General features: G+C 37.2%; 3 protein-coding genes and 1 pseudogene across 5 annotated transcripts; 2 read left to right on the plus strand and 2 right to left on the minus strand.

The window, feature by feature from the left end:
* Positions 1 to 411: 411 nt before the first annotated feature.
* Positions 412 to 3,925, minus strand: LOC103427490 (DEAD-box ATP-dependent RNA helicase 18-like; annotated as a pseudogene).
* Positions 3,926 to 4,072: 147 nt separating this feature from the next.
* Positions 4,073 to 9,256, plus strand: LOC103427491 (uncharacterized). Of its 2 annotated transcripts, XM_008365549.4 has the most exons (11): positions 4,073 to 4,401; positions 5,059 to 5,101; positions 5,289 to 5,342; positions 5,946 to 6,009; positions 6,573 to 6,629; positions 6,823 to 6,929; positions 7,028 to 7,066; positions 7,727 to 7,815; positions 7,912 to 7,990; positions 8,626 to 8,673; positions 8,801 to 9,256. In XM_008365549.4, the coding sequence occupies exons 1-11, from the start codon at positions 4,226 to 4,228 to the stop codon at positions 8,879 to 8,881; spliced, it is 837 nt and encodes a 278-aa protein (XP_008363771.2). In that variant the 5' UTR covers positions 4,073 to 4,225; the 3' UTR covers positions 8,882 to 9,256. The 2 variants fall into 2 exon arrangements, with proteins under 2 accessions (XP_008363771.2, XP_070681000.1); XM_070824899.1 differs by lacking the exon at positions 5,289 to 5,342.
* A 97-nt stretch (positions 9,257 to 9,353) lies between these two features.
* LOC103427493 (protein trichome birefringence-like 33) lies at positions 9,354 to 14,512 on the plus strand. 2 transcript variants are annotated; one of them, XM_029105948.2, is made up of 7 exons: positions 9,354 to 9,765; positions 11,197 to 11,431; positions 11,515 to 11,731; positions 12,983 to 13,160; positions 13,259 to 13,458; positions 13,536 to 13,706; positions 13,883 to 14,512. In XM_029105948.2, the coding sequence occupies exons 1-7, from the start codon at positions 9,739 to 9,741 to the stop codon at positions 14,220 to 14,222; spliced, it is 1,368 nt and encodes a 455-aa protein (XP_028961781.2). In that variant the 5' UTR covers positions 9,354 to 9,738; the 3' UTR covers positions 14,223 to 14,512. The 2 variants fall into 2 exon arrangements, with proteins under 2 accessions (XP_028961781.2, XP_028961782.2); XM_029105949.2 differs by having other exon boundaries at positions 13,548 to 13,706.
* A 7,635-nt stretch (positions 14,513 to 22,147) lies between these two features.
* LOC103432868 (abscisic acid receptor PYL4) lies at positions 22,148 to 23,188 on the minus strand. The gene has a single exon (XM_008371074.4). It carries the CDS (start codon positions 22,987 to 22,989, stop codon positions 22,366 to 22,368), a length of 624 nt encoding a protein of 207 aa, XP_008369296.1. The 5' UTR covers positions 22,990 to 23,188; the 3' UTR covers positions 22,148 to 22,365.
* Positions 23,189 to 24,728: the final 1,540 nt, after the last annotated feature.

Here is a 24,728-nt window from a genome sequence, read left to right on the forward strand (position 1 = left end):
TGGCTGCGCCGTACCTGGTCACCAGTCAGGCCGCTTTTACAAATGCCAGAGCCTGTTTGGTGCCTATTAGTAGTTGTACTTACATTATTCGTGTTTGACGTCTAACCATTCAGCTGATCAGATTTTTTTTATTCAAGTTTATCTTTGAACTGCGAGGGAGAATAATTTTATAAGGCAGCTGACCATATCATCTGTCACACACCTCTCACAAAAATATCACTTTATACTGACTCTGGACCATGGCTCGAAAATGACAAGAAAGTAAGAAACAATTGATACAGATGTTTCCTGTTCCGGTTTTCCCCACGAGGAATTTTCAACATCTGCATCTGCCCCAGAGTGTTCTTGTGAAAACACCATTATTTGGATCGAGTGGCCATTACTGTTCAATCTGCCTTGTAATCTACCAAATTGTAAACAAAGTAGCTTTGATTTCCTTCTGTCTGTAACATGGTTACAAAGAACGTAAATCAAATAAGGCGAGTAAAAGGGACCCCCAATATCGAAAACTAGCAGGAGCAAAAACTCTTTCACCTGCAAATTTGTCTCCCAACCGTTTTTGTTGCATCTGTAAGTTTTGTCTTTTGAACAAGCTTGGGGATGCCTTGGTAACTTTGCTTTGGTCCAAATATGATCCCCATGCGGCTTGAAATTCTTCCTATCACCTTCGAGATTTTTGAAAGGCTTTAGACTTCCAATCTTCCATAATGTCTGGATGCCCGAAATCACGTTCTGTATATTTATGCCTTCAAAGCAAGTCTTCTGTTCCTGTTAACTTTGCAAATTCACTTTCGTCGATAGCCCCCTTTTTGAGCTTCTTCAGCAAGCGGTATTCTCTTGCCAACTCATCGTCATCTTCAGCTGTCTGGATAGCACGTCTTTGCTTACCTGTTTTCTTCCTCATTGCAGCATCTGAAGCATTTGGGATCTTTTTGATTTTTTTGATGTTTCGGTTCTTGCTGTTTTGCTTCTTTCTTCGATTGTAGATTCTTCTTTAGTGACAGTACATAACGCCTCAATATCATACAAACAAACAGTAAATGATTAAGGGAGTTCTTACTTAAATTTGATCTCCTCCAAGTTCATGTCTTCAACAGGGATGAAACCCTCTGTGGAAAGCGAGTGGTGCTTTACCTCAGGCATTGCAGGGAGCTGCAGTAGTCCGAATCCCATGCCCAATTTCCCGACTTCAAGTTCTTTCCACCTGCATTAAAACATAAATTAGAGAAAAATAAATTTCTTGGCCTGAATTAGTACATGGCACTGTTAGACACCTGAAAATGTATGAGCAGTGATGTTCTTTATATGCACGCATGTAAGAAACAAATGCTCTTAATCCCTTTTCCATGACATCGCGGTCCTTTTTTGCGGCTGATCGAATCTGAAACAAAGTTTTAAAACGATGTCACTTAAACTACTGAAAAATCTCATCAAAATATTCAGAAAGTAACCTATCACTAAAATATATTGGACCAAAAACTTTGACAATAAGAGAGAGCACCTAAAACCAAACTCGTATTTTCAAGACAACAGCATGATGGATAAAACTGATTTAATGAATAGCATTGAAATACATGGGCAATGGCATCAATCTGTTTTACATACAAAATGCTGGCATCTTAGGTCACATTGTTGAACAATGTTCACAGAGTTAGAACAGTTGTGACGAGGAATAAATTTAGAATTTTTTTTTCCCACAACAATATTAGCTAAGGGGAAGGGTACCATAACATGGTGCTTACCTGAGGAACAACATCAGCAACATCATCAGAACATTACCTTTCTTGTAGAGGAACTCTTCTTATCCGTAAGAATTCCACATAAGTTTCCTCCTGCAACAGTGCAATGAAAATAAGCACCTTCAACATCATAATGAAAGCAACACAGGAAATAAGAAAAGACAAAATGAGTCAAACAGAGCTGTAGGACAGTTTCGTACATAAGGAAACAATTATGGCATAGTTATGGATGCTATAACTAAACCTTTGGTAATAGAAAAACGATCGCAGTTCCTTGTCTACCCATACGAGCTGTTCGGCCAACTCTATGCACGAAAACATTTGGGTCTTGAGGGGTATCATACTGCAGTAACAACAAATAAACGAATTATTTTATTTAGCTTTCAAAACTGGTGATGACCATAAAAATGCTACCTGCACAATACAGTCAACGCCTGGAATGTCAAGCCCACGTGCAGCAACATCAGTACATAAAAGGACGCCACTTGAGAGAGATGTAAATGAGGCTAAAGCTTTGTCCCTTGCGGCCTAGAAATTCAAAATTTTGAAAAAGCAAAGAACGATGAGGTCATGAAATACTAACTCAAAAATTGACCGAGTATGCTGATCTGTATTGTTTTACCTGTTTCATCTTCCCATGTAGAGCAATCAAAGGGAAACCCTTCAAAGGGCCAAGCATTGGAAGAACAAGTCCCCAGTAGTCAACACAAGCACAAGTCATGAACTATCTACAAAAGAAAACACAGAAAAATACGAGAATCACTTTGCAAAGCAAAACAACTTTTAACCTCGAAAGTAATTCGACCACATTCACTAAAACATACTAATCTCAAGTTACTCACACAATGGTCTTGTTAGACTTATTCTTAACAAGAAGATCCACAAGCTGCGACGGTTTCTTGTCTGCCTCACACTCCAGATACTGTATGTAGAGTGCACAGTCAAAGACGGAAATAATTCAATAATAGAGAAGCTAGACATTATGAACAAATTAGTATTTGTTGACGTTATGTTATAGAGCATACCTCAAGGGCAAGGCCAGAAGGTGTTTTAGAAGAGGCTAATTGTTTCCTTAATATCGAATCACTCGATTTTGTTTCGGCTCATACTTCTACCCTCACAGGATTCCTTAGTCCTGCTCTAGCCAGTTCCTCAACTGCCTCAGTTTGAGTAGCTGAAAAGAGACCAGTTCTTCGGAGCTTAGGTAATCGAGACATAATATCATTTATCTGCTTCTGGAACCCCATATCCAATAGCCTATCAGCCTCATCTAAAATCAAAATCTGCAACAATTATCGACGAAATGACCCTCTGTCAGCCATATACACAATCAAATTCCATGAAACAAATTTCAATCAAATCCCAAAAAATCAAATTTCAATCAAATCCCAAAAAATCAAATTTCAATCAAATCCCAAAAAATCAAATTTCAATCAAATCCCATCAAATGCGACTCCATTTACAAATGCATTACCTCAAGGTTCCGCAAATCCAAGCCATCAATGCGTTCCATAATGTCGAATAGTCTTCCCGGTGTCCCGATCAACAAGTTGGCTCCTTCCTCCTCAATTTGTTTCATGTCTGATTTCACTTGCCCTCCACCAACCAAAAGCACACACTTGATATTCGGCAGCGTCGAAATGAAGGGTTTTGCGACATTGTATATTTGCGAAGACAGCTCCCTCGTCGGAGATATAATCATTCCCATCACCTGCACAAGCACAAAATTTTCTTTTTCATTCTGTTTCTCTTCCATTTTTCGGCAACCAAACAATGTCTAGCAAGTAAACATTTTATTTTCTCGGCAACCAAACAATGTCTAGCAAGTAAACATTTTATTTTCTCGGCAACCAAACTGTGTCTAGCAAGTGAAACGAAAGAAAAATAATTAATGGTGTGGAGCAGACCTCTTGAGGTTTTGGAGTGGTTGAAGCTCGCCGGAGTATCTCCACCATCGGGACCACGAATGCTAGGTCCTTGAAGCTGCACAGTAAGGGGATTGTGGCGGCGTGAATCGGAGTGCAGAACTCGAACCCGCCTTCGGACAGGGCTTCCAGAACCAGTTCGGAGAGCGGCGGCTTCAGGTCGCAGAAGCGGGTGTCGCTCAAGGCGCTGTTGGGGTTGGAAGAGTCGGCGTCCATGGCTTTCTGTTTTTCTTCGCGGTTCGCACCGTTAGGCTTTCGGCGGTATAAAGGTTTCTCCTATATTCTCAACGACCTGTCGTTTTAGGGTGGGCATCAAAACGCCCAACCGGGCGATCCAAATTGTCACGTGCGGTTTCGTTCGGCCCAACTTTGGTTCAAATAAAATGTGATACGTATCCAAACCGGGCCGTGCGGACCATGTCGTTTGGTTGAAGGCAATGCCACGAGGAATGTCGGTTTTTGTCACAAGTGAAGACTGATGTTTTCATGCTTCAGAGCACCAAGAATCTCAGCGCCATTGATGAGATTGTAAGCGAGTTTCTGTGAGCTCGGTGGCCAGCAATGGAAGTCCGACTCGGTTTTCTGATATGGGTTACGGTCATCTTAACGATTTTGGACCGAGTTAACTCGGTCTCCGCTAGCTGCCATTTCAGTGTCGTCGACGATGACAAGCTCTATAACTACACTTTGGACTCTCCCATCCCTTTCTTCCCTCACGGCGTCCAAAGCGAAGATGGGTACTCTCTCTCTCTCTCCCTCCCCATTTCTCTCGCCATTTCTCTGCTACTTGATATGGGTTTTCGGATTATTCATGATTGTTAATTGTACCTTGTAATTTCAAGTTATTTCTTCTCACTTTCAATGATTTTATTCAATCTTTTAAAGCTGAAATTTGATGCAATTTGTGGAACATTTACCTCATCTCCATGTATTTTTCTTGTGGGCTTTGATATGCATGTCGTCCAACTGTTTGATTGCTGTGGTTTTGCTATGAGCTTTATGATTTCTATGTTAAATACATGAAGTTCTTGAAGTTGTGCAAATTAACGTGCTTCTGTCCTATTAAGCATTTTCGAAACTGGTTTTCAATTTTTCATTAAGCCGGCTTAATGTTCATTTATTCGAAAGAGATTCGGTTGAGCCATTCTGGCTTCTCTAGTTTGAAATTGGGTTGTATCTTAAACTGTAATAGTTGTATGGTACATTATGGTTCAAGGGGTTGCGGAGGTTCTTCGTGCTCTTGAGCTATGGTCCTATGGACATCGGTTGTATTCTAGCTGATATACATTGAAAGCATTCTCTTATTTACGGGGGCATTTGTGATGCATTTTTTCAATTATCAATTTGGTCAAGCAAAATTCATTTTTCCTTGATGTTAAACTTCATTACTACAGGTTCTACAAGGTGGCAGCAAATGAGACTGTGCTCTGGTTTCAGGTTCGCTCCATCAGGTCACACCTTTGTGTTTTTTACTGATATTTTGTACGACTATGATCATGATAATACCACAATGCAGTTGTTTGTTTTTTTCTTTAATGGATATCATGCTAACTTTTACAAGCATAAGCCTTATTAATGCCACTAGGTTCATTATTGAGTTTGTTTCCTTGACTGTCTGGAGCAGCTTTGCAATGGAATGATTTTCAATCACGACCCACCTAGATGTGTTGATTGCTGGGTAGATTTCTCAGCTCTGTTACTGTTATTTTCTTTATGTTGATATGGAAGGAACTGAGACTGGTGCAATTTTGTAATACTTGCACTTATTTACTTGGTACTTAGTTCCTCCCTATATTTTGATCCGTGAGGGAGCCGCTCCGGATGGTTTGCTCTAATTTTCTCTATCTCTGCCTCTAAAGACAAAAGAGAGGGTTAGAGAGATATGGGAATTTGGAAATTGACAGCTAAAGCTGGCACTTACACTGCTAGCTAAAACAACATGAGAGTTTTTCTAAATTTGAAATCTACGGAATTTAATAGAATATTGCTACAGCTTTCAAAGGTCCTAATTGTCATTTGCTTTCTTTTATTTTTCATGAATCTGATGCTTGCATAACTTTTATTTTGGATTCCATTACGGATAATTCTTTTTAACAATTGACCCGAGTATTACTGTTCACATATAATTCCAGGCTCTTGACTCAGGGTGTAATGGGCAGAGGTAGCTTTTTGTTAAAAATTGGATAAAACAAAGATAAAGATAGTAAAATATACTTCCTAGTTCCTACCCTAATTTCTATAGAATATCTTATTTATTTGACTACATTATCGAACATTGCAGGATTGTGTGGGGGCATCATGCTGTGATATGGGTTCTAGTGCGCTTGTGTCAAACAACATAGGAGGTACAGATGCTTTAATGTTTCATATGATTAATGACATAGCCCTCTGTGTACTTTACTGTATCTATTTCCTGTTGGTAAAATCGGAAAAAGGAATTCACATTCTATTGCTTATGTATGATAGTGGTAGTCAGTGACTCAATCATGTTTGGGAATAATCAAATTAATTTCTTTCAGATATTTCCTTCTATTGCCTAGCTCTGCAGAAGTAGATGTTTAATTTGGACATGTTCTGGAGCAAATAAAGCTTTAAGGGTCGTGATCAGATGTCGCTCTTGCAAATTATATTGTGTTAAACAGTAGCTATTCATAAATAGTCTGAAAAAAATTTGTGACAGCTGAACTGTTTAATGACATCCTATGCTCTGTGGCTTCAAACAAAATTCCTCTTAATTTTATGTTATGGTGTGCTTTGGTCCATTAGAAATTGGGAGCCTGTGGTGCCCTCTTTTTAGTTTCGAACAGAGCAGGAGACTGAGACCTATCTCATCTAATTTGGATTGAAAATTGTTCTATCTTGGAAGATTGTATTTATTCTTCTAAAATGAACCAAGCGGTAACTGCAGGTTACGATGTGTGCACTACCATTGGGCGTGCCTCAAGCATGGACATGAACATAATCGGTGAGATCTCTTTTCTATTTTTCTTGGAATCTCCCCCAGATATAAAATTGAATGATACTTTCAGGTTTCCATTAATGTAGCTTGAATATGGCATTGCACAAATATGTATGGACATTCATGCTTTCTGACCTTCACAATTGATTTGGTTTGAGAATAAATTTTCCGAAGATTTATGACTTCCTTGTTTTGGCAGACAGGAAGAATCCTAACACTGGTGTCATTGTTAAGATGTCAAGTAGTGGCCTGAAGTTCAACTGTTCGCTCTCTGTGTCTGTAATATGTGATCCAAATAGAGTTCAGGCAAGACCTTATACAAAATCGTCTGCATAATTTGAAGTGATCCTGGAATTCTGACATGCTTGGTTGATGATCCAGTTTCTTGTCTTTCTGTTTTACAGGGGCCACATTTACTAGAGAAAACTGGGAAATGCGACTACGTGAGTCCTTTCAGTTTAAGAATATCTTCATTTCTCCTTGCCTATCACTTAATCTTATAGAAGATGGGAGTTTACTTTGATAAAGTTGTCCATGGAATAGCGATATTTTGTCCATATTCTATGAACTGTACAGTGTATACTTTAGAGTATAGACCTCTGGCCCCCTGTCTTCAGCTTTTGTATACTAAGCTTCTTACCTGATTTAATAAGTTCCTTTAGCTTGAATCTTCCCTCGCCTTGATCTCCAGCCAAATTTATTAATTAAACTAATATGATTTGAATGGTAAACTTGTTTGGAACTGAATATGTGCTCAACCTGTTTCATTTTCCTGCTTATCATTAGTGCGCTTCTTTGTTGACTGAAGATGTGTCGAACCCTTTTTTCTTTCCCAGCTGGTGGCACTTTATCCTTTAGGCTTTGTTTTTGTGTATATGGTTCAGGTGGTGGTATTGACTATTGAGAAAAACCAGTAAACTAGCTAGTGTTTGCTGTTGTGAATGTATGAAATCATAGATTTCAAAATAGGGATGCATGAAGCTTTGAAATGCATAGCACTGGCTCTCTGTTGACAGTTCATTTTGTGACATTGAAAGCGGATTTGCAGTGTGTATGAACAATGTATAAAGTATGAGGTTCATAATATCTTCTCTATCTGACAGGCTACAGTATTAACGCATCCTTCTGGCTGTGCCAAGATTGAATACGTGCATGGAAGAGCGTGGGGCTGGTTTGGTACCTTAGGAATCATGTAAGAGTCAAATTTATTTCCAAAGCGATTTTCTATGTCTACTGTTGAAGTTTTTCTGAGTCATCGTAAGTGATTGATAATTGATCTTTATTTCAGAATCTTATGCCTTTTTGGAGCTTATCTGCTGGTTGGGGCAGCTTATCGATATATAAAACTTGGAGTTCGTGGAATACACGTATGTTCCTCAATTAGATCAGCTTCTTGCACACAAACTATTTTGTTATGCTTGCGTTTTGTCCATTCATCTGTCTTGAAATTGTTTTATGAATAGGTCCATCTATTTGCTGTGTATCATTTTGAAATGGAATTCAAGTTTTCTTAAAAATCGATCTATAGAGGAAGAACTAATATATGTCAATGAGTCAGGTAAAATGGTGGTCATGAATTACACATAGGAAACTGGGTGATACACACACACACATACACACACACAGTGTGTGTGTGTGTATCATACAGTGGATGATCTATGGAAGGAAATATTGAAGGGGAGAGAGAACCAAAACACGTGACCTTTGGGCAAGGGAATTCAAACTTGTGACAGTCATGGAATAGGGAATGAAGCCACATGTTCCTTTTACCATATTACTATAATTCCATATGTCACGTTGGAGTCAAAATCTATTCATTTTTTCTCACTTTTTGTGGCAGCATACTATTTAGAACATATAACATCAGTTAGATCACATTGCAATAGCAGAAAAAATCTTACTCGTAACTGGTACTCTAGAATCTGGTCAAGGTTCTAAAGTGCTCCTTCGGAGTTTAAATTCTGGTAATTTAACTATGATTCGGTGCTTGTCCTCATTTCAGATTATACCAAACTTGGACTTTTGGACCACCTTACGTCAAAGTACCCAGGTATTCTACTTAGGTTTATACTTCTAGTGATGTGGCACAGATATAAACAAGTTTCAATTAAATTGCCTTTTTCTTTTTCTTAAGCTCTCAATATATTGTTAATAACTGCTGCATCTTCTCCTTCCAGAGTCTGTTTGCATCCTTACTGCACAAATTTAGGGGATCTTCTCATGGTCATCGAAGCACCTATTCTCCTGTCAACTTTTGAGCATAGAGATATTTGTTTTAGGTTAAGCTGGTGACTTCATTTTGTATCATCTGTGCTCTGCCATCAACGTTTGGCAAACAAGAGAAAATGGGTCAGTATGCAGCAACAGCGTAGTGAAAGCTAGCACTTAAGCTCAGCATGCACCATCATAAAAATGGTGCCTTCTCCGTCTCACCTATCCTTTCCATCTTTTTTTTCAGTCACGAGTCATATTTTAGTTGTAATGTAAAGAAATCCTCCTTACCAAGTCCTCGTTTACTTGTTATTTTCTTCGTACATTGCTCGGCTGCTGTTCAGGCAATTTTGGATGAATGTTTCCTCAAGGATTTTAATATTTCTCTGGATAAAATGAAAGGTGAACACATTGGATGTTGAGTATCGTGCATTATCTTGCCAGTTGAATTATATGGTACCGTGCGACTATATTTTAGTATCTGATTTATTGAAATGTGAATATCTTGCTTATATGCAGTCTAAATTGACGGTTCTGATTCAGATGTTTGAAAAGATACCGTCACTGGACAGATATTTGTATGGTAGAATTATGTTAGTAATATGGTGATGTGGTGGGAGAAAGGCTCTTTGGAGTGTTATCCGATTCACAGAAATCCTCATGAATTGAAAGCATTGAAGGCTTACCTTATGTGCCATTATTTGTCTACTGATTCTGATGTGGCTAGTTAACACATTGTCGAGGTTCTTTGAAAGGCGCCAGAAGACACAGCAACTGCTAGTTGTATGGAAGAAGATGTCTGAAAGGTATAATAGCAAGGGTGAAGATTCTTTTCCACAACTCTTTGATACATGAAGTACAACCAGCTTCAATTGTCTGCCTCATTTCGAATTTTCCATTTGCAATGTGCTCCGTGTCTCTTCAGCCTCAGGTACGAATTTATATCGTTAACTTTTGCAATGAGATTTTATGCGTTTTGAACTTCTGTGTTTTAGGAGGGATGAATAGTATTTTCTTGGCTAAGATTTCTGGGGTTTATGTATTGTGAACTCTTTGTTCTTTTTCCTCTTCATGGTTTGGCGGGGAAAGGAAGGGGGTCCGGGGGTCGACGTGTTGGGTTACCAAGCCCACGATGAGTTGTCCTAAGTCTATTAGGAATTATAGTCTTAGAGGATTAAATTGTTTACCCAATTGGAGTTGTTATCCCAATCAGGGTGGTTTTTCCAATTGGAGAAGGATGCATAACTAGGTTCGAATTATGATCGTAATCCGTATTAAATACAACCTTTATTATGTCTATGTAAGGGGCTATTGCACTAGTTTGGAACGGGAGCAAAACAATAAGTTGTATACCACTCAAGGAGTCAGAGTGAGAGAATATTGTAAGAGCAAAGTGTGTGCGAGAGAAAAAGAAAAGAGAAAAATAGTGTATTTCTTGTTCTTGATCTTTCAGGTTTTTTCGTCAGGTTCTTAATTCTAGAAACTTGGCAAGATTCTTCGTTATACTCATTATTGATATAGTGAAAAATTGTTGTTAATGCCCCGTGGACATTAGCACATATAGCCGAACCACCTTAATCCTTGGTGTTATTTATCTTAGTTATTTATTTTAAGTTTTCGAGTTTTGTTCATTTTTTCCATTCTTAAAACTCGATATTCACAACATAACAGTTAAGTACAATAATGTTTATTAGCATTTACTTTCTGAGCTTTATTGGCAAAGAGACAATCAAACTTTCTTGTAAGAAAGATTATGCACTTGAATGTGATGATGGAAACTTGTAAGAGAAACAAAATAATTGGTTAATTAATTTGGTAAGTTTAGTTGTTGGTCACATCATTTTATTATTTGTTGTATTATTGAGTGAGAATTAAGAAAGCAAAGCAGGTGAGTGCCAACCACTTCTCTACCTAAAACCAATATTTCATCTCTCTCTCTCTCTCATGATTGGAAAGGAGAGAGAATTACTTACCTTAGAAGCCAAGGGAGATCATGTTTTTCTTTTGGGACCAGAAATGGTACTTGATTTAATGATTTCCCAAAGCACAGAAATTCCCTACGTTTGGATTTCATTATTGCCTTTAATAGAAACGTAATACAAAAAAGAAAATACGAAGAGATTTCTCAGTGTGCTGGAATTCATCAGTTGTAATATAATTGGTTGAATACTTGAATAAAAAAAAATTATCAATTGTATTATTACTCTTTTGTGTTTGGATCGTGTTCTTAGCACACTGACCGTGACATTTATAATGTTTCAAATTATATAACCCATCTCAAACGACCAAATTCTTATATATTTATTCTTCTCACACGATGAATCTCTATGGACCTCCGTCTCATATATTTCAACCAAATTAGATCACACCTTCAAATACAATTATACGATTTCACATGAGACTAATGAAGCCACCGCCGCTCTCCTCCTCCTCCTCTGCCGCCGCCGTCTTCCGCAAGGCTCGACTCTCTCCCTACCTCTTCACTCTCCTCGTCTTCATCCTCTTCGTCTGCGTCCTCTACGGCGAGGATCTCACCTGCATTTTCGGCCAGCAGCTCCAACTCACCTCCAGCTCAGACCCAATCGTCATCAGAACAGGTGAGTCAACCCACCCCATTCCACCGAGTTAACCAATTGAAACTTTGCAATTTACTAAATTGGGTCTTTTGTTTTGGGGCTAGGGAAGAAGAGAGAGAAGCTGCCGTTCGCCGTCGGCAAGACCGACGAAGGGTGTGACTTGTTCAGCGGGAGGTGGGTCTTCGACGAGTCAACTCGGCCGCTTTACGAGGAATCGGAGTGCCCGTACATCCAGCCACAGTTGACCTGCCAAGAACACGGGCGGCCCGACAAGGACTACCAGAAATGGCGGTGGCAGCCCCACGGCTGCGATCTTCCCAGGTCAGTAGCCCAGTCTTTAATAAAACGCGTCAATTCCTCGTTTTAATCGGCGTTGTTTGGGAAAGTTAAGCCGATATTTTGCTTTCACTTCGACAAAAAGCATCGCACGACAGTAACTTAACTCTCCTAGTTCTCGACCCTACCTACGAATCTCGTCACCGACAAACAAAACGGTTCTGTCCCTTTGTCCTTGTCTGATGAACCGGTTTTTGTAGTTAAGCCGGCTGGGTTGCTTCCCGGCCGGCTGGGTTGCTTCCCGGCCGGCCGTGTGGATGGAGCCAGATACGCTGCCGTCGTTTTGTTCCCGGGAAACCGAAATCCCGTACCTTTCATCTGTCCTCGTGGGAGACAACTAATGTACAGGGGCCCACTGTCGCACACGACAACGTGGATGGGTTGGGCCCAAATTGTGTACGGGCTTAGGGAGTACGATATTATGGGCTCTTGGGAACGGCCCGGACATAGATGGTTTCTTAATAATTGATTTTTACGTTGTTGCATGGGAGGGAATCGAACTCTAAGCATGTCTTAATCTTAACTCATTACTCGAATTTTCTCGACATTTGAGGTTAATCCCAAGGCCTTCTTTTGATTGGCCTATTAATAACAACCAAAATCATTTATAAGTATGTTTGGTAGAACAACTTAAAAGTGCTTCTAGGTCGTTATAAGCGTTTTTAGGAGAAACAACTACAATACTTGTTTTAACAACATTTCAACGTGTTTATATAAACACTTTTGGCATAAGCTCTTATGAGCATAAATATTTTCCGAAAAAAACAATCTCGAACAGGCTCTATATAATAATTGTCCCTAAAATTATAGTTTGAACTGTATCAAAGATTGTTAAAACGGCTAAGTTAAAACAACTTGGTGTGCAATCTGTATATTCCTACATAAATCCATACCAATAGCAGATGGCGGTTAGGTTCTATGCGTAAGTTCTTCCAGCTTGAGGTTGTGGGTATTGCATGGCATTGGTGGTGAGAGTAGCCAATCTCCTCTAAACTTTTTTGAAATTAAAAAAAAAAAACATTTACTTCCTAATAATAATATGCTTCTTCTGCATATTTGTCATGATTTTTCTTTTCATTTTTATTAATTGTTTAATAATTATTTTTTCGTTCACAGTGTCATTGGTATTAACTTTAATCTTGTAATCTTATAAAAATCATATATCCGTTATGTTGGATTTTTTTGTAACTTACCAATAGTATAACATGTATAACATTCTTCTCACAAATTATACAGCTTCAATGCCACTTTGATGCTCGAGACGCTACGAGGAAAGCGGATGATGTTCGTTGGAGACTCTCTGAACCGGGGTCAGTATGTTTCCATGATTTGTCTTCTCCACAAACTCATCCCGGATGATGCCAAATCCATGGAGAGCTTTGACTCAGACTCGCGAACTGTTTTCACAGCCAAGGTGATATTTCATTGTGGTTTTCACTTTTTCTTCATACTTCTCAATTGTACATTGCCAATTGTGCAGTCATTTACTATTCTTTGTTCCATAATGTGTAGACATACAATGCCACAATCGAGTTCTATTGGGCGCCGTTTCTTCTTGAATCAAACGCGGATAATGCTGTCGTCCATAGGATATCTGACAGGCTTGTAAGGAAAGGGTCCGTCAATAAGCATGGCAAACATTGGAAGGGCGTTGATGTATTGGTGTTCAATACTTATCTGTGGTGGATGACCGGCTTGGAATTTAAAATATTGTACATTCCTGCCTCTATCAAATTATACATTGCTTAAGTCTTCCTATATTGCTTAACAAAATGACAAAATGCCGAAGTTTTAATTTCAGACTAGGTTCCTTCAATGATGAGGTGAAAGATATTGTGAATGTGCCAACGACAGAGGCTTATCGTATGGCGATGAAAACTATGTTAAGATGGGTGAGGAGGAACATGGACCCCAAGAAGACGAGGGTCTTTTTCACTAGCATGTCTCCTTCTCATGGAAAGTGAGTACAGTTCTCTCAACCCTATTTATTCAAATCATGTATATAGCATGCATAATTGTGATTACCCCAATTCGAAAAAAAAACAGACAAATTGAAAATTTGAAGCTTTTTAGACGAGTAACTTGTGCTTGAAGTTTTCACAAGATTTAGGTGGCCTGACATTTGATATTTGACAGGAGTATAGAATGGGGAGGTGAACCAGGAGGCAACTGTTACAACCAGACTACTTTGATTGAAGATCCAAACTACTGGGGTTCAGATTCCCGGAAAAACATAATGGAGGTAATTGGAGAAGTATTCGGTAAAACGACGGTGCCCATTTCTTTTCTCAACATCACGCAACTTTCAAACTATCGCAAGGATGCACACACATCAATCTACAAGAAGCAGTGGAGCCCTCTGACTCCCGAGCAATTAGCCAACCCTGTTAGCTATGCTGATTGCGTACATTGGTGTTTGCCTGGCCTTCAAGATACCTGGAATGAGCTTCTGTTCGCCAAACTTTTCTATCCTTGATCGTGGTCCAAAGTGGTGAGTTCTCGTCCTTCCGGCCTTTCGGGATGGTCATTGCATGGTGGTGGCAATTGAATAGTGTAATTATCCATGAAAAATGTGAGATGGAAGGCAAAAGAAAGAGAGAAGAAGAAGATGTGGATAAAGGAAGGGCCCTTGGAAGAAGATAGATTGAATACTGCTTTGAAATGTGAAAAATGAAATTTTGTTATTAAATTTGCGTTTTGTGAAGGAGAATACTTGAGTGATTGATTAAAAGAAAGTACAGAATTATTGCAATGTTTTCAAAGCCATTTTGGTGTTGGTCCGGTTTCACAGATGGCTTCGAAGCCAAACGACATTGTAATTTTCGTTCATCATCACCATCATGTATCACTCACTGGACAACTTCTAAAAATATGTTGTTTTTAATGTTGACCATATATGCATCGTTCCATCGTTCATGTGAGTCAAACTTGGTCTCTGGTTCTCAAGGGACCGCAACATTACAAAGAAGTGAAGGTGCCATTCTGGCTTTTGCGGCCACGACATCAGAGCAGAACACCGGAGTTACCTAGAAAGACACAGGGTTTGCCCACCTATGGGATTAACCCGCAAGGGAATAAAGTTTCTCGTTAATTTTGTTAAGAGCTCATGGATAGAACTTGCTCCTAAAAATCGGCTTGTAAAAAAAAGGGTGTCCAAGATTGTAAAAAAAAAGGACCTGTTTGATATTCTATTTGAAATTTTTAAATCTTACGACTTAAACTAGACAAAGAGATCTAAAAAGAGGGAGTCGTAGGAGAGGGAGAAAAAGGAGAGAGGATGAAAGAAAGTAAGAGATGATTGAAAGAAAGGGAAAGAAGAGAGAGGATCGAACGAGATAGAGAGAAAAAAGAGTAAGAGAAAGAACCGAGAGAATGAAGACAGTAAATTGGAGGAGGTACGAAAAAGGTAAAAAAAAAAAAAGGAGAGAAAGAAGAAAAGAGAGATAGATTTGGAGTGAGGGGAGGAGGGAGAGAAAAGAAATGAGTGAGTTTAAGTTTAAAAACTCTAAAAACTAACTTTTTATGTTTTTAGATAATAGACTATATTTTTTAGTTAATCTTGAGTTCAATTTTTAAAAATAGTCTACCAAACAAGTTTTTAAGGCCTAAAACTTGAAAATTATTTTTGAGTTAAAAAAGCTGAATTCAAGTAGAATACCAAACAGACCATAAGGCCATCTCCAACCGAAGGGTCCAGAGGGCCAGAGGGCCGAAAATAGCCCTAAAACCGTCTCCAACCAAGGGCTAGGCCAGAGGGCTTGGGAATCTGGGAGGGCCCCACCGAATTTCAAAGGGCCAAAGGGCTGGCTGCTTTCGGCCAGCCAGCCAGCCCCGGGCTGGCTATTTTTTTTTTATAGTTTTCCTATTGCTGTCGGTTATAACCGACAGTATTAAAGAAGGATTTGAAATTCCTTTTTTTTTTATATAGTTTTACTATTAGTGTCGGTTATAACCGACACTAATAGTTTGAATTTTTTTTAATATAACGGCTAGCTGAGTCAGCTACCCGTTGGGTTTTTTTTTTGTTTTTTTTTAATTTTTTTAACTTTAAACATTTCTTTTCTTCTATAAATATGGTGAAGTTCTTTCAATTCTTCACTTCATTTGCAATATTTCCTTCTTCAATATTTTTCAATATTTCCTTCAATATATTTCTCAATATTTCCTTCAATATATTTTCCAATATTTCCTTCATCTATAATATTTATTTCAATTTTTCAATAATTTCCTTCAATATTTTTTCAATAATTTCCTTCATCTATAATATTTGTTTCAAATTTTCAATAGTTCCTTCATCTATAATATTTCTTCACTTCATTTGCAATATTTCCTTCATCTATAATATTTGTTTCAATTTTTCAATAATTTCCTTCAATATCTTTTCAATATTTTCCTTCAATATTTCCTTCATTTTTTTCAAAAAAAATGGCCTCATCTGCAATGAAAGGTAGGGCTTGGACCCAAAAAGAAGATAAAGCTCTTTGCAAGGCTTATAGATGGGTCTCAGAAGATAGTGTGAGATGGATTTCTCAAACAAGTGAAGGTGTTTGGACTCGTGTATCCAAAAAATACTTAGAGTTCTACGAATGCACTATTCCACCGAATACCCGAAACCACGAAAGTTGTTCTTCAAGATGGAAGAAACATCTTCATCCAAGTTTGAATAAATGGCATCAAGCACTATTAGCAGCAGCAAGTAGATATGAAAGCGGCGCCAATTACTATGACAAAGTTAGTGTTTTCACAATTTATTTTAAATGTTTAATTATATTACATTTAATTTTTGTAATTATATGTCATTATATTACATTTAATTTCATGAATTAATTTCCTAAAATTTTTGTAATTATATTTTCTAGGTACGCCAAGCGGAGGAATTGTATATGGAGGGCAGCTCAAAACCCTTTCAGTTTCACAGTTGTTGGGAAATTTGTAAAGGGTGGGTGTTATTTGAAGATCCACCTCAACATATAGTGGATCCTTTGGGAGCTGCATGCCCATCTATAGATATGAATGAAGATGGATCTCCTACCATTCAACAAACAAGGGTAGAAAATCCGACTCCGTCTGAAAGTTCTTTACCTAGGGCTATGGGACGAAACAAGGCCCGAAGGTTGAGGGAAAAGGGCAAGGCAAATGCTGATTACGCCACTCAACATGAAGTGGCGGCCTCATTGCGATTACTGGCGGAGTAAAATGCCCTTGAGGCGGAAGAAAGGAAGTGTAGACACGAAGAACGGGTCAAACAAATACAAGAAGAGATAGATGATAAGAATATGGAAATGAACACTTCGAATTACACTCCAATGAGTAAGGCCTATTTTGATAGGAAAAAAAAGGAAATTATGTCTCGGCGGCAATTGTTTACCTCTGACTATACTCCTACAATGACGGATGATGAAGATGATGTTGATTATGGATATTAAATTTAAGTCGTTGTAATTTTTAAATTTAAGTTAATGTTGTTTTTAAATTTAATTTGTAGTTTTTAAATATAAGTTGTTGTTTTTAAATTTAAGTTGTTGTAGTTTTTAAATTTAAATAATAAATTAAGTTTGGCCCTATGGTCCTTTGGCCCTCGGTTGGAGACGGTTTTTTGTGACAGGGCTAAAACGAGCTCTCTGGTCCTCGGTAAGAGACGGATGCAAATATGGCCATGTACTGTTTATTAAAATATTAATATCTTGGGGAATCTTGGAGGACTAGAGGGCTAAAACGAGCCATCTGGCCAGCCCTCAGTTAAAGATGACCTAAACTTCTTTAAGATTTTATATTTTTCCGACGTGTGACAATTGGGTCGTAATTAACAAATTTGGAAAACACCGCAACCCATCATGGGAAGAGGAGCACCATTTTCCTTGTTGTACAAGGCAGCCACTTTAAATAATTGACTGCTACGTTACTCATCAACTTTTGATCATGAGATTCATTTACTAACGCATGGAAAATTCTTTTGCCTAAAAATATTATAGAAAAATAATTTTCGAATAAATCTTTTTTCTTTCTACAAACTCTTGGTAAAACGCCATTTGCATAAATTTTTTATCAACCTTCATAAAACTACACTTTTTGTCAAATAATAAATTTACACAACGATATCTCCGAAAAAAAAAACAAGAAGTTAGAGACAACAATAGATGCACAAATTTCAGCTTTTCTATAAGGAGTAGGATTCTTTCCCCTTCTATTCTCATCTCTTTCCATCCCATCCTCTCACACATTGTTTTTTGTCTTATTGTCTATATAAAAAAAATCAATATAAGATGTTGATGTAGCTTAACCGTGACCGTTCAAATAGAAAAAAATAGAAAGGGAGAGAGATTAGGAGGGAAGAGAACCTTTCTATAAACATGATCCAGTACTGTGCATTGATTTGAGATACGAAGTAGAAGGGAAAAAGTGGCTTGTCAAGTTGTTGCCAAGATACATAAACTATCACAGTCATGATGTTGTTTCTCACCTAAATTCCCATCGATAGCATATAATTTGATTAAGGGCCTGTTGGATGGTGGGATTCCAAATCTGGGGATATTTTTTTTTTTTGGAAATAAATGATATTATCTATATTAAGACGGGTGGGGGAGTTGACTATGCTTCACAATAGACCAATAATAATGTAGTTTTAAATTTTGCATTTAGTAAGAATCGAACCTAAGATCTCTCACTTACCAGTGAAGAAGAATACAACTAGATCATAATATTAAGTAGTCAAATCTAGAGATTTAGATAACGTTATAATGTTAAATTGGTTGTCTCTAAAGATTCACAATAATACATGCCAAGACTAACAATAAGAAAAGAACGAAAAGAACTAGATTTCAAATGATTCTTTGCATATATTTCAAATGCATGCAAATCCGAAGTTTTCTAACTTTCAACGCAAATTTAGTCTCGTTGTTAAATCCAAATAATTTCTTTCAAATTCCTCGGTTTGAATGGAGCCTTAACAGTTTGACAGAAACTTAGATATAAATTAAATGGCAGAAACATATTTGCCACGAGCACATACTAGTTTGATTGAAGATCTTAACTACAAGGGTTCAAACTTTATTTTGTCATTTTCGTTAAAATTCAAAGTTTTCAAACATTTTTTATTAGTTTTCATTTTAATAAATAAAAGAAGCAGTGGAGTCCACTGACCCCAGAACAATTGGCAAACCCTATTAGCTATGCTGACTGTGTGCATTGGTGCTTACCTGGCCTTCAAGATACTTGGAATGGAATCTAGATCCTCTCATAATCTCTATGTTAAGAGACCGCGGATTGAGAGATCTAAACCACTAAATTTTAATTCTACGCCCCCTATTAGCTCATATCACTGTGCCATCTCACACAAACCAAGGATCCGATCTTTCTCTTCAATGATCTGAATCTTCGAGTCCCTATACTCTGGATCAAAAATCCGAAGAGGATCTCAATTTCTTGGAATGAGCTTCTACTTGCCAAACTTTTCTATCCTGACTTAGTCAAAAGTCTCATGTTCATGTGGATGATATTAAACTGTACTTCCAACAAAAATATAGGGAAACTGATCACAATGATATTTTTTTTATTAAAATGATTTTCTTCTTCATAATGTTAAGAATATTTGATCTCTAAATTATTAAAATTTGATTAATATGTCGTCAATTATTGTTGATTTTAATCAATTTAATATTTGCAATTGATTGATCTCCAATATTTTTTAATTTAAACAATTTCTGATAAAATATATTTGTGAAGCATTACATATATAAAGTTGCTGACATAATAAGAATCGTTCGCTATAATCACCAAAAGCAGTACTCATCAAAATAAAGATTAAAGAGTACTTTGGGGACCGAAGGCTTAATTTGCTTAGTGGCAAATACCACGAAAGTAAGGGACAACTAATCATTACTTGCTTTGATATTGATAATGTTCTTGCATAATTAGTGGCAAAATCTCCAAAAATTGAGGAACAACAAACAGAAAGCCATTCAATCTTGTAACTTCAGATCATCAATATGTTATATATTTCTCAGATATAACTTCTATAAACCCTAGATAAATTTCAGCATGGACATACAAACACATTTTCTTCCCTTTACTAAAATGCCAATTGAGACACCCTACCAGCAAGAAAACCATTAAGTTTGTGGTCCATTGTAAGCTGTTTATATTTATCGAAAAGGACAATTCGGATGCGATGATAACTCTAAACTTTGGAGTCGATATTATTTACTATTTTAGGAGTAGTCTTAGATTGGTCATGGAAATTAAACTTGCTATATATGGTGGCCTTTGCACCTTAAATTCGAGACGGTGGTTGAATAAAATTTCTACCAAACAATTAAAGTTTTGGATGATATAGTCAAATCAGTCATGGGGCACACACACATACGTAGGTGATGAGGTAATGCGTGGCTTTGATTTCATTCTCTTGCCAACTTGCTAATCAACTTGCAAGCAGCTAATAGAGACTATATATCTGTTCCAACGCAAAACATATATATAGTACACACGAAGATAGAATTTATATAGTTAAAGGGAGGCAAAGCTTGCAACTTGCATTTGTTTCCCAAACCAACTCGATTGTTTTAAAGTCAAGTTGCAGTCCAATGCACCTAATATTGATTCCTCAATGTCGACAATTACCAATTTAATTAACACAATGTGAAACGATATTTTAAAACTCCGTGTGTGTGCTTCCATGTAAAAATACAAAATTAAACACGTTAAAATATTGCACGTCAAATTTGAGATAATTAGTAGTACGTTTTAACTTTCAGAGAAAACGGCAAAGATAAACAATATATATCAACTAAAGTTAGTACAAATGATATACATACTGAAAATATATTTATCATAATCGGATCGTATGTACCTTTGACCAGGGACGGCCCGAGCATAGGATCAGAGGGCACATGCTTCCTCACCTTTTTTATCTTTTAAAAATCTTATATTGATTTTCTTAAATAATTGCAAAATCCGCTTTTAGTTCTTGAATGCCCCTCAGCATTTTTTTTCTCACTCAATATTAAATTATAAACACAACAATTTGACAAAAAAGTATATAAATACAACAAGTAAAGAAAGAAATTAAAGGAAAGAGTGAAAAAAAATTAGGAATTTTGTATCAAGTTGTAGAAGTTAGCTTGATTTGTTACAACCTTCTCAGTTCAGTTTCTAACTTTTTTCTCCATCTTTGATCAGATTGATGCATGTAAATCTTTTTTGGTCGTCAATTACTTATTTAGCTGTAATTCTTATCAGGTGCAGAATGCTCATGTTACGTGAATTTTATTTTATTTTTTATTTTTTATTTTTGAGAAATGATGAAATATTTCATAATATAGACCACTTAACATGATAATATCAATACAGTAACTGGTACTTCGAGCCTTGGATCCTCCTCTTGGAAGCTCCTACATACTTACTTTCTGGGTTACAAGTTGGGTAAGAAGATGACAGTGTAATCAGACGTGAGGGCGCAAGGATGATACAATGTAATTCGTAATTCGTAATTAACTTAAGCTTGTTCTGCTCTGCTTGTAATTGCAGTACTATTTGTCTCTGCACATCGGTGCTGGTGCAATATTGTTGCGAATCTTCACACTTTACAGCAGTTATCTCATTGGTATTGCCGACATATATGAGAAAAAAAGATTAATCCATTTCTTAGCCATTTTAATTTAAATAAGCTTCGCTATTTAATTAATATTTCAAGTACATAGTTGATAATAGTGTACAGAAATCAATCAGTATGCTAATGTACGGAAAGAATCACAGCTGATTCTCATTAGCTGTATACAGAATTAGTGATAGAGCATACTTTTTTTTCAACAAAAAAAAAAAAAAAAAAAAAACACCGAAGATTTGAGGGAGATCATATATTATTATCGAAAAAATATGTTCTAAGGGATTCGAAAGAGAGAGATCATATATCATACATACAACTCAGATATATACTATATTATTATCTGGTATCAATCAGCCAGTTGTTTCCATTAATTTGATCGGAAGCTGAAGAGAGAACCTTATTATTTGAACTAGGGTTAGTGTTTGGGTTAATATTCCTGCCCGAACAGTTAGTGATCAAGTTTCATATTTAACCTATACATACATTTTTAAGACTCCGTATATAATACGTAGAAACATGAAGAAATAAACATTGAAGAAATTAACAATTGAGGGACAAAGTCGCAGAATAGTTCTAATGAATATTGTTAATAGATATATATAGTCTTTTAATACAAATAAATTGGGTGACGGGTGTTTCGAATACAATGTTGTTAATATAGTTAACTTTACATAAGCAAACCATTTCTTAATTAAAGAAATAAAAAAACACAACAAAAACAAAACGAAAAGGAAACGAGAAAATTAGAAGGACGAACACACCACGAAATTAGACATAATTCATGAAATAATAAGATGATGTTTCAGAACATTATGTTGTTATATGTATAGATCGATTGAGCAATCTGAGATTACATGATAAAGGAAATTAAAGAAGCAATTTATAACATGGACTAATATACACGATATCATAAAACAACCTTTGACCATTTAAACCAGCTGCAGAGATCGAGCCTCCAAAAAAAAAAAAAAAAAAGAAAGAAAGAAAAAAATCACCGACGAAGAAAATGTGAATAATTTCATGAGGGTTTCTTGGTGTTTGGCTTATCGGCCATACTCTCAGCGATCTGAGCCAACGACTGCAAGTTGCAACGCACGATCGTGTCCACAAACACGCACGTCTCCTCCTTCGTGTTCCCGGGCGGCACGTCAACCACGTACGACTCGACGACGACGGTCCCCACTCCGTTCGGTGAGTCGTGCAGTGTGGTGACCGACCGGTAGTTCGTCAGCCGATGGTCCCCGCCCACCACGCTGAAGCTGATGACGTGCCGCTCGTCGTCCAGAATCTCCAGGCGCTCCGTGCTGGACCCCGCGGGAAGCCCCGACACCACGTGAACCTCCCGGACCGTGCCTACGTCACCGTTTCCGTCTATGACGTGGCAGCTCTTGAGGAAGTGCTTGTAGGCCTGTGGGTTGTCGAAGCGCCGCACGACGGACCAGACGGTCTGGACAGGTGCCTCGATGGATTGCACGACGGCAGAGCAGCACTGGTTGGGAGCCATCACGTGGGAGTGGTAGCGCGTGAGGTCGACTGCGGCTGCGACTGCCTGGGATTGGAATTGTTTGTGGTGGATTGTGTTTGTAGGGTGGTGATAATTAGGAGGGCTGATTGGTCTTTGAAACTGGATTGGTGAAGACATTTGCTTTTTGTGACGTATTTCTCTCTATGTATTTGTTGACAAGGTTAATTTAGGGCTGGGTTCAAAGTTTAGAGATGATCGTATATATTATGGGCAGAGAGGAGAGGAGAGGGAGAGGGAGAGGGAGAGAGTGAGGAAGGAAGAGAGAGAGAGAGAGAGAGGTGATTAGTTGTTTAAGTGGTGATGAGGTCCACTTGGATTAGTTTTCCTGTTTCCTCGGACAAAGAGAGAGAGAGAAAAGAGGGAAGGAGAATTTTTACTGAAAACACATCATTTTATGTATTATTTTACGTGTTATAATAAAAATAAATGATCATTAACGTACCTAATATGTCTTACTACCTTTATAGTAGACTAAAACATAACAAGTGAACGTGAATGGTGTAATTTAAGTGAAATAATAATAACGTGACATCATCGTGCTCAAAATATCTCCAAAGAGAAGAGAGAGAAATAAGGATTGGGGTTGGAGGGAGTGATGATGTTGATCACAAACATACGCCGGACTCGCAAGTGGATCCTCAACTTGCAACTATTTTCTTTTGGACTTTTTTTATTTATTTATCCATTTTCTTTATTTCCAACTACAACTTTTGCCACTTGTTTTTTTGTATAACCAATTTCTTGTTCTTGTTACCCAAAAAAGAAAAATCTAATTTCTTATTCATTTTTTAATTTAAACATTTTTTTAATTGCTTGTTGATTCTTCTGTTTTCAAACCTTGTACTTTTCTGTTTAACTTTTAATTAAGCCATCCAATAAAATGGCTTCTTTCAATTTTTTTTGTTTTTACTTTTCTATGTAAAGTAGGGTTTTTGAATTCTTCTAAAACGAGTCCATATCAACTGTTAGGAAAGATGATTTAAGCGTGTTATGTTGTGCATGCCGAATTTTGTATGCTTTCATTTCTTTTATCCTAGTTATTCTCTTCATCCACGCAATTTAATTTTTAATTTTTTCATATAGCAATTAGAAGTCAAACTTGGAAACTTATTTTCTTAATTACAAGAAACAGGCCGGGGAGTTATACTGCTACCTGTCTATAAATTAAAGTCAAGTATTGTGCAAACTTACAATACTACTAACGCTTGCAAATTGGCCTTTTTATTTATTATTTTTTTATGTATTAGTATTTTCTTTTTCAAATATATTAGAACTAGTTTTAACTTTTATCAAGTAACTACTCACGTAATGGGTGCTTACTGCTTTGTTTGAAAATTTTCAAAATGACTTCGTTTTACTATTTTACCCCTGTTAATTAAATTGTTTTGTTTTAAATTCTTAATTAGGAAGGCATTTCTTGAAATTATGAACGGTTCACATTTTTTGCCTTCCGGCTATATATATATATATAATGCTACAAAAAAATTATTAAAAATAAAAGGAAAGTTTGAGAGAAATAGTACTATAATGCTAATTAATCGACTTGATTTGCTAAGAAAAGTTCTTTCATATACGAGCATTGTTTTAAAAATCGGCCTAGGGGCTTAGGCGCTAGGCAGTGATCGAGGTATCGTCAGGGTTAGGTGTCAATCGGTGAACAAAAGCAAGGAGGTGTTAGACGCCCGACTTGCTCCTAGGCGATTCTTTTTTTAATTAATTAAGTTAAGGGGTTTTCTAGGAAGTAAACCTCAAAACAACCCACGACTCTCTCAGATAGGGTTTTAGGGCTCTCTTTGTGCCACAGCTCTTTATCGCTGTCACCATTCTCTCCAACGCCTTCTCTTGCAGTCTCCATT

The sequence above is a fragment of the Malus domestica genome, chromosome 07 (assembly GCF_042453785.1).
Source record: "Malus domestica chromosome 07, GDT2T_hap1".
Classification (NCBI taxonomy): domain Eukaryota; kingdom Viridiplantae; phylum Streptophyta; class Magnoliopsida; order Rosales; family Rosaceae; genus Malus; species Malus domestica.

Excerpts from the sequence above, each read along its gene's own strand:
- LOC103432868 (XM_008371074.4), bottom strand. The coding sequence starts at position 22,989 with ATGTCTTCACCAATCCAGTTTCAAAGACCAATCAGCCCTCCTAATTAT.
- LOC103427491 (XM_008365549.4), top strand. The coding sequence starts at position 4,226 with ATGGAAGTCCGACTCGGTTTTCTGATATGGGTTACGGTCATCTTAACG. Across the intron at positions 5,102-5,288 it reads AGACTGTGCTCTGGTTTCAG|CTTTGCAATGGAATGATTTT; the intron begins GTTCGCTCCATC and ends TGTCTGGAGCAG. Across the intron at positions 6,010-6,572 it reads TGTGTCAAACAACATAGGAG|GTTACGATGTGTGCACTACC; the intron begins GTACAGATGCTT and ends CGGTAACTGCAG.
- LOC103427493 (XM_029105948.2), top strand. The coding sequence starts at position 9,739 with ATGTGCTCCGTGTCTCTTCAGCCTCAG. Across the intron at positions 9,766-11,196 it reads CCGTGTCTCTTCAGCCTCAG|ATCACACCTTCAAATACAAT; the intron begins GTACGAATTTAT and ends CAACCAAATTAG. Across the intron at positions 13,459-13,535 it reads GGCTTGGAATTTAAAATATT|TTTTAATTTCAGACTAGGTT; the intron begins GTACATTCCTGC and ends AAAATGCCGAAG.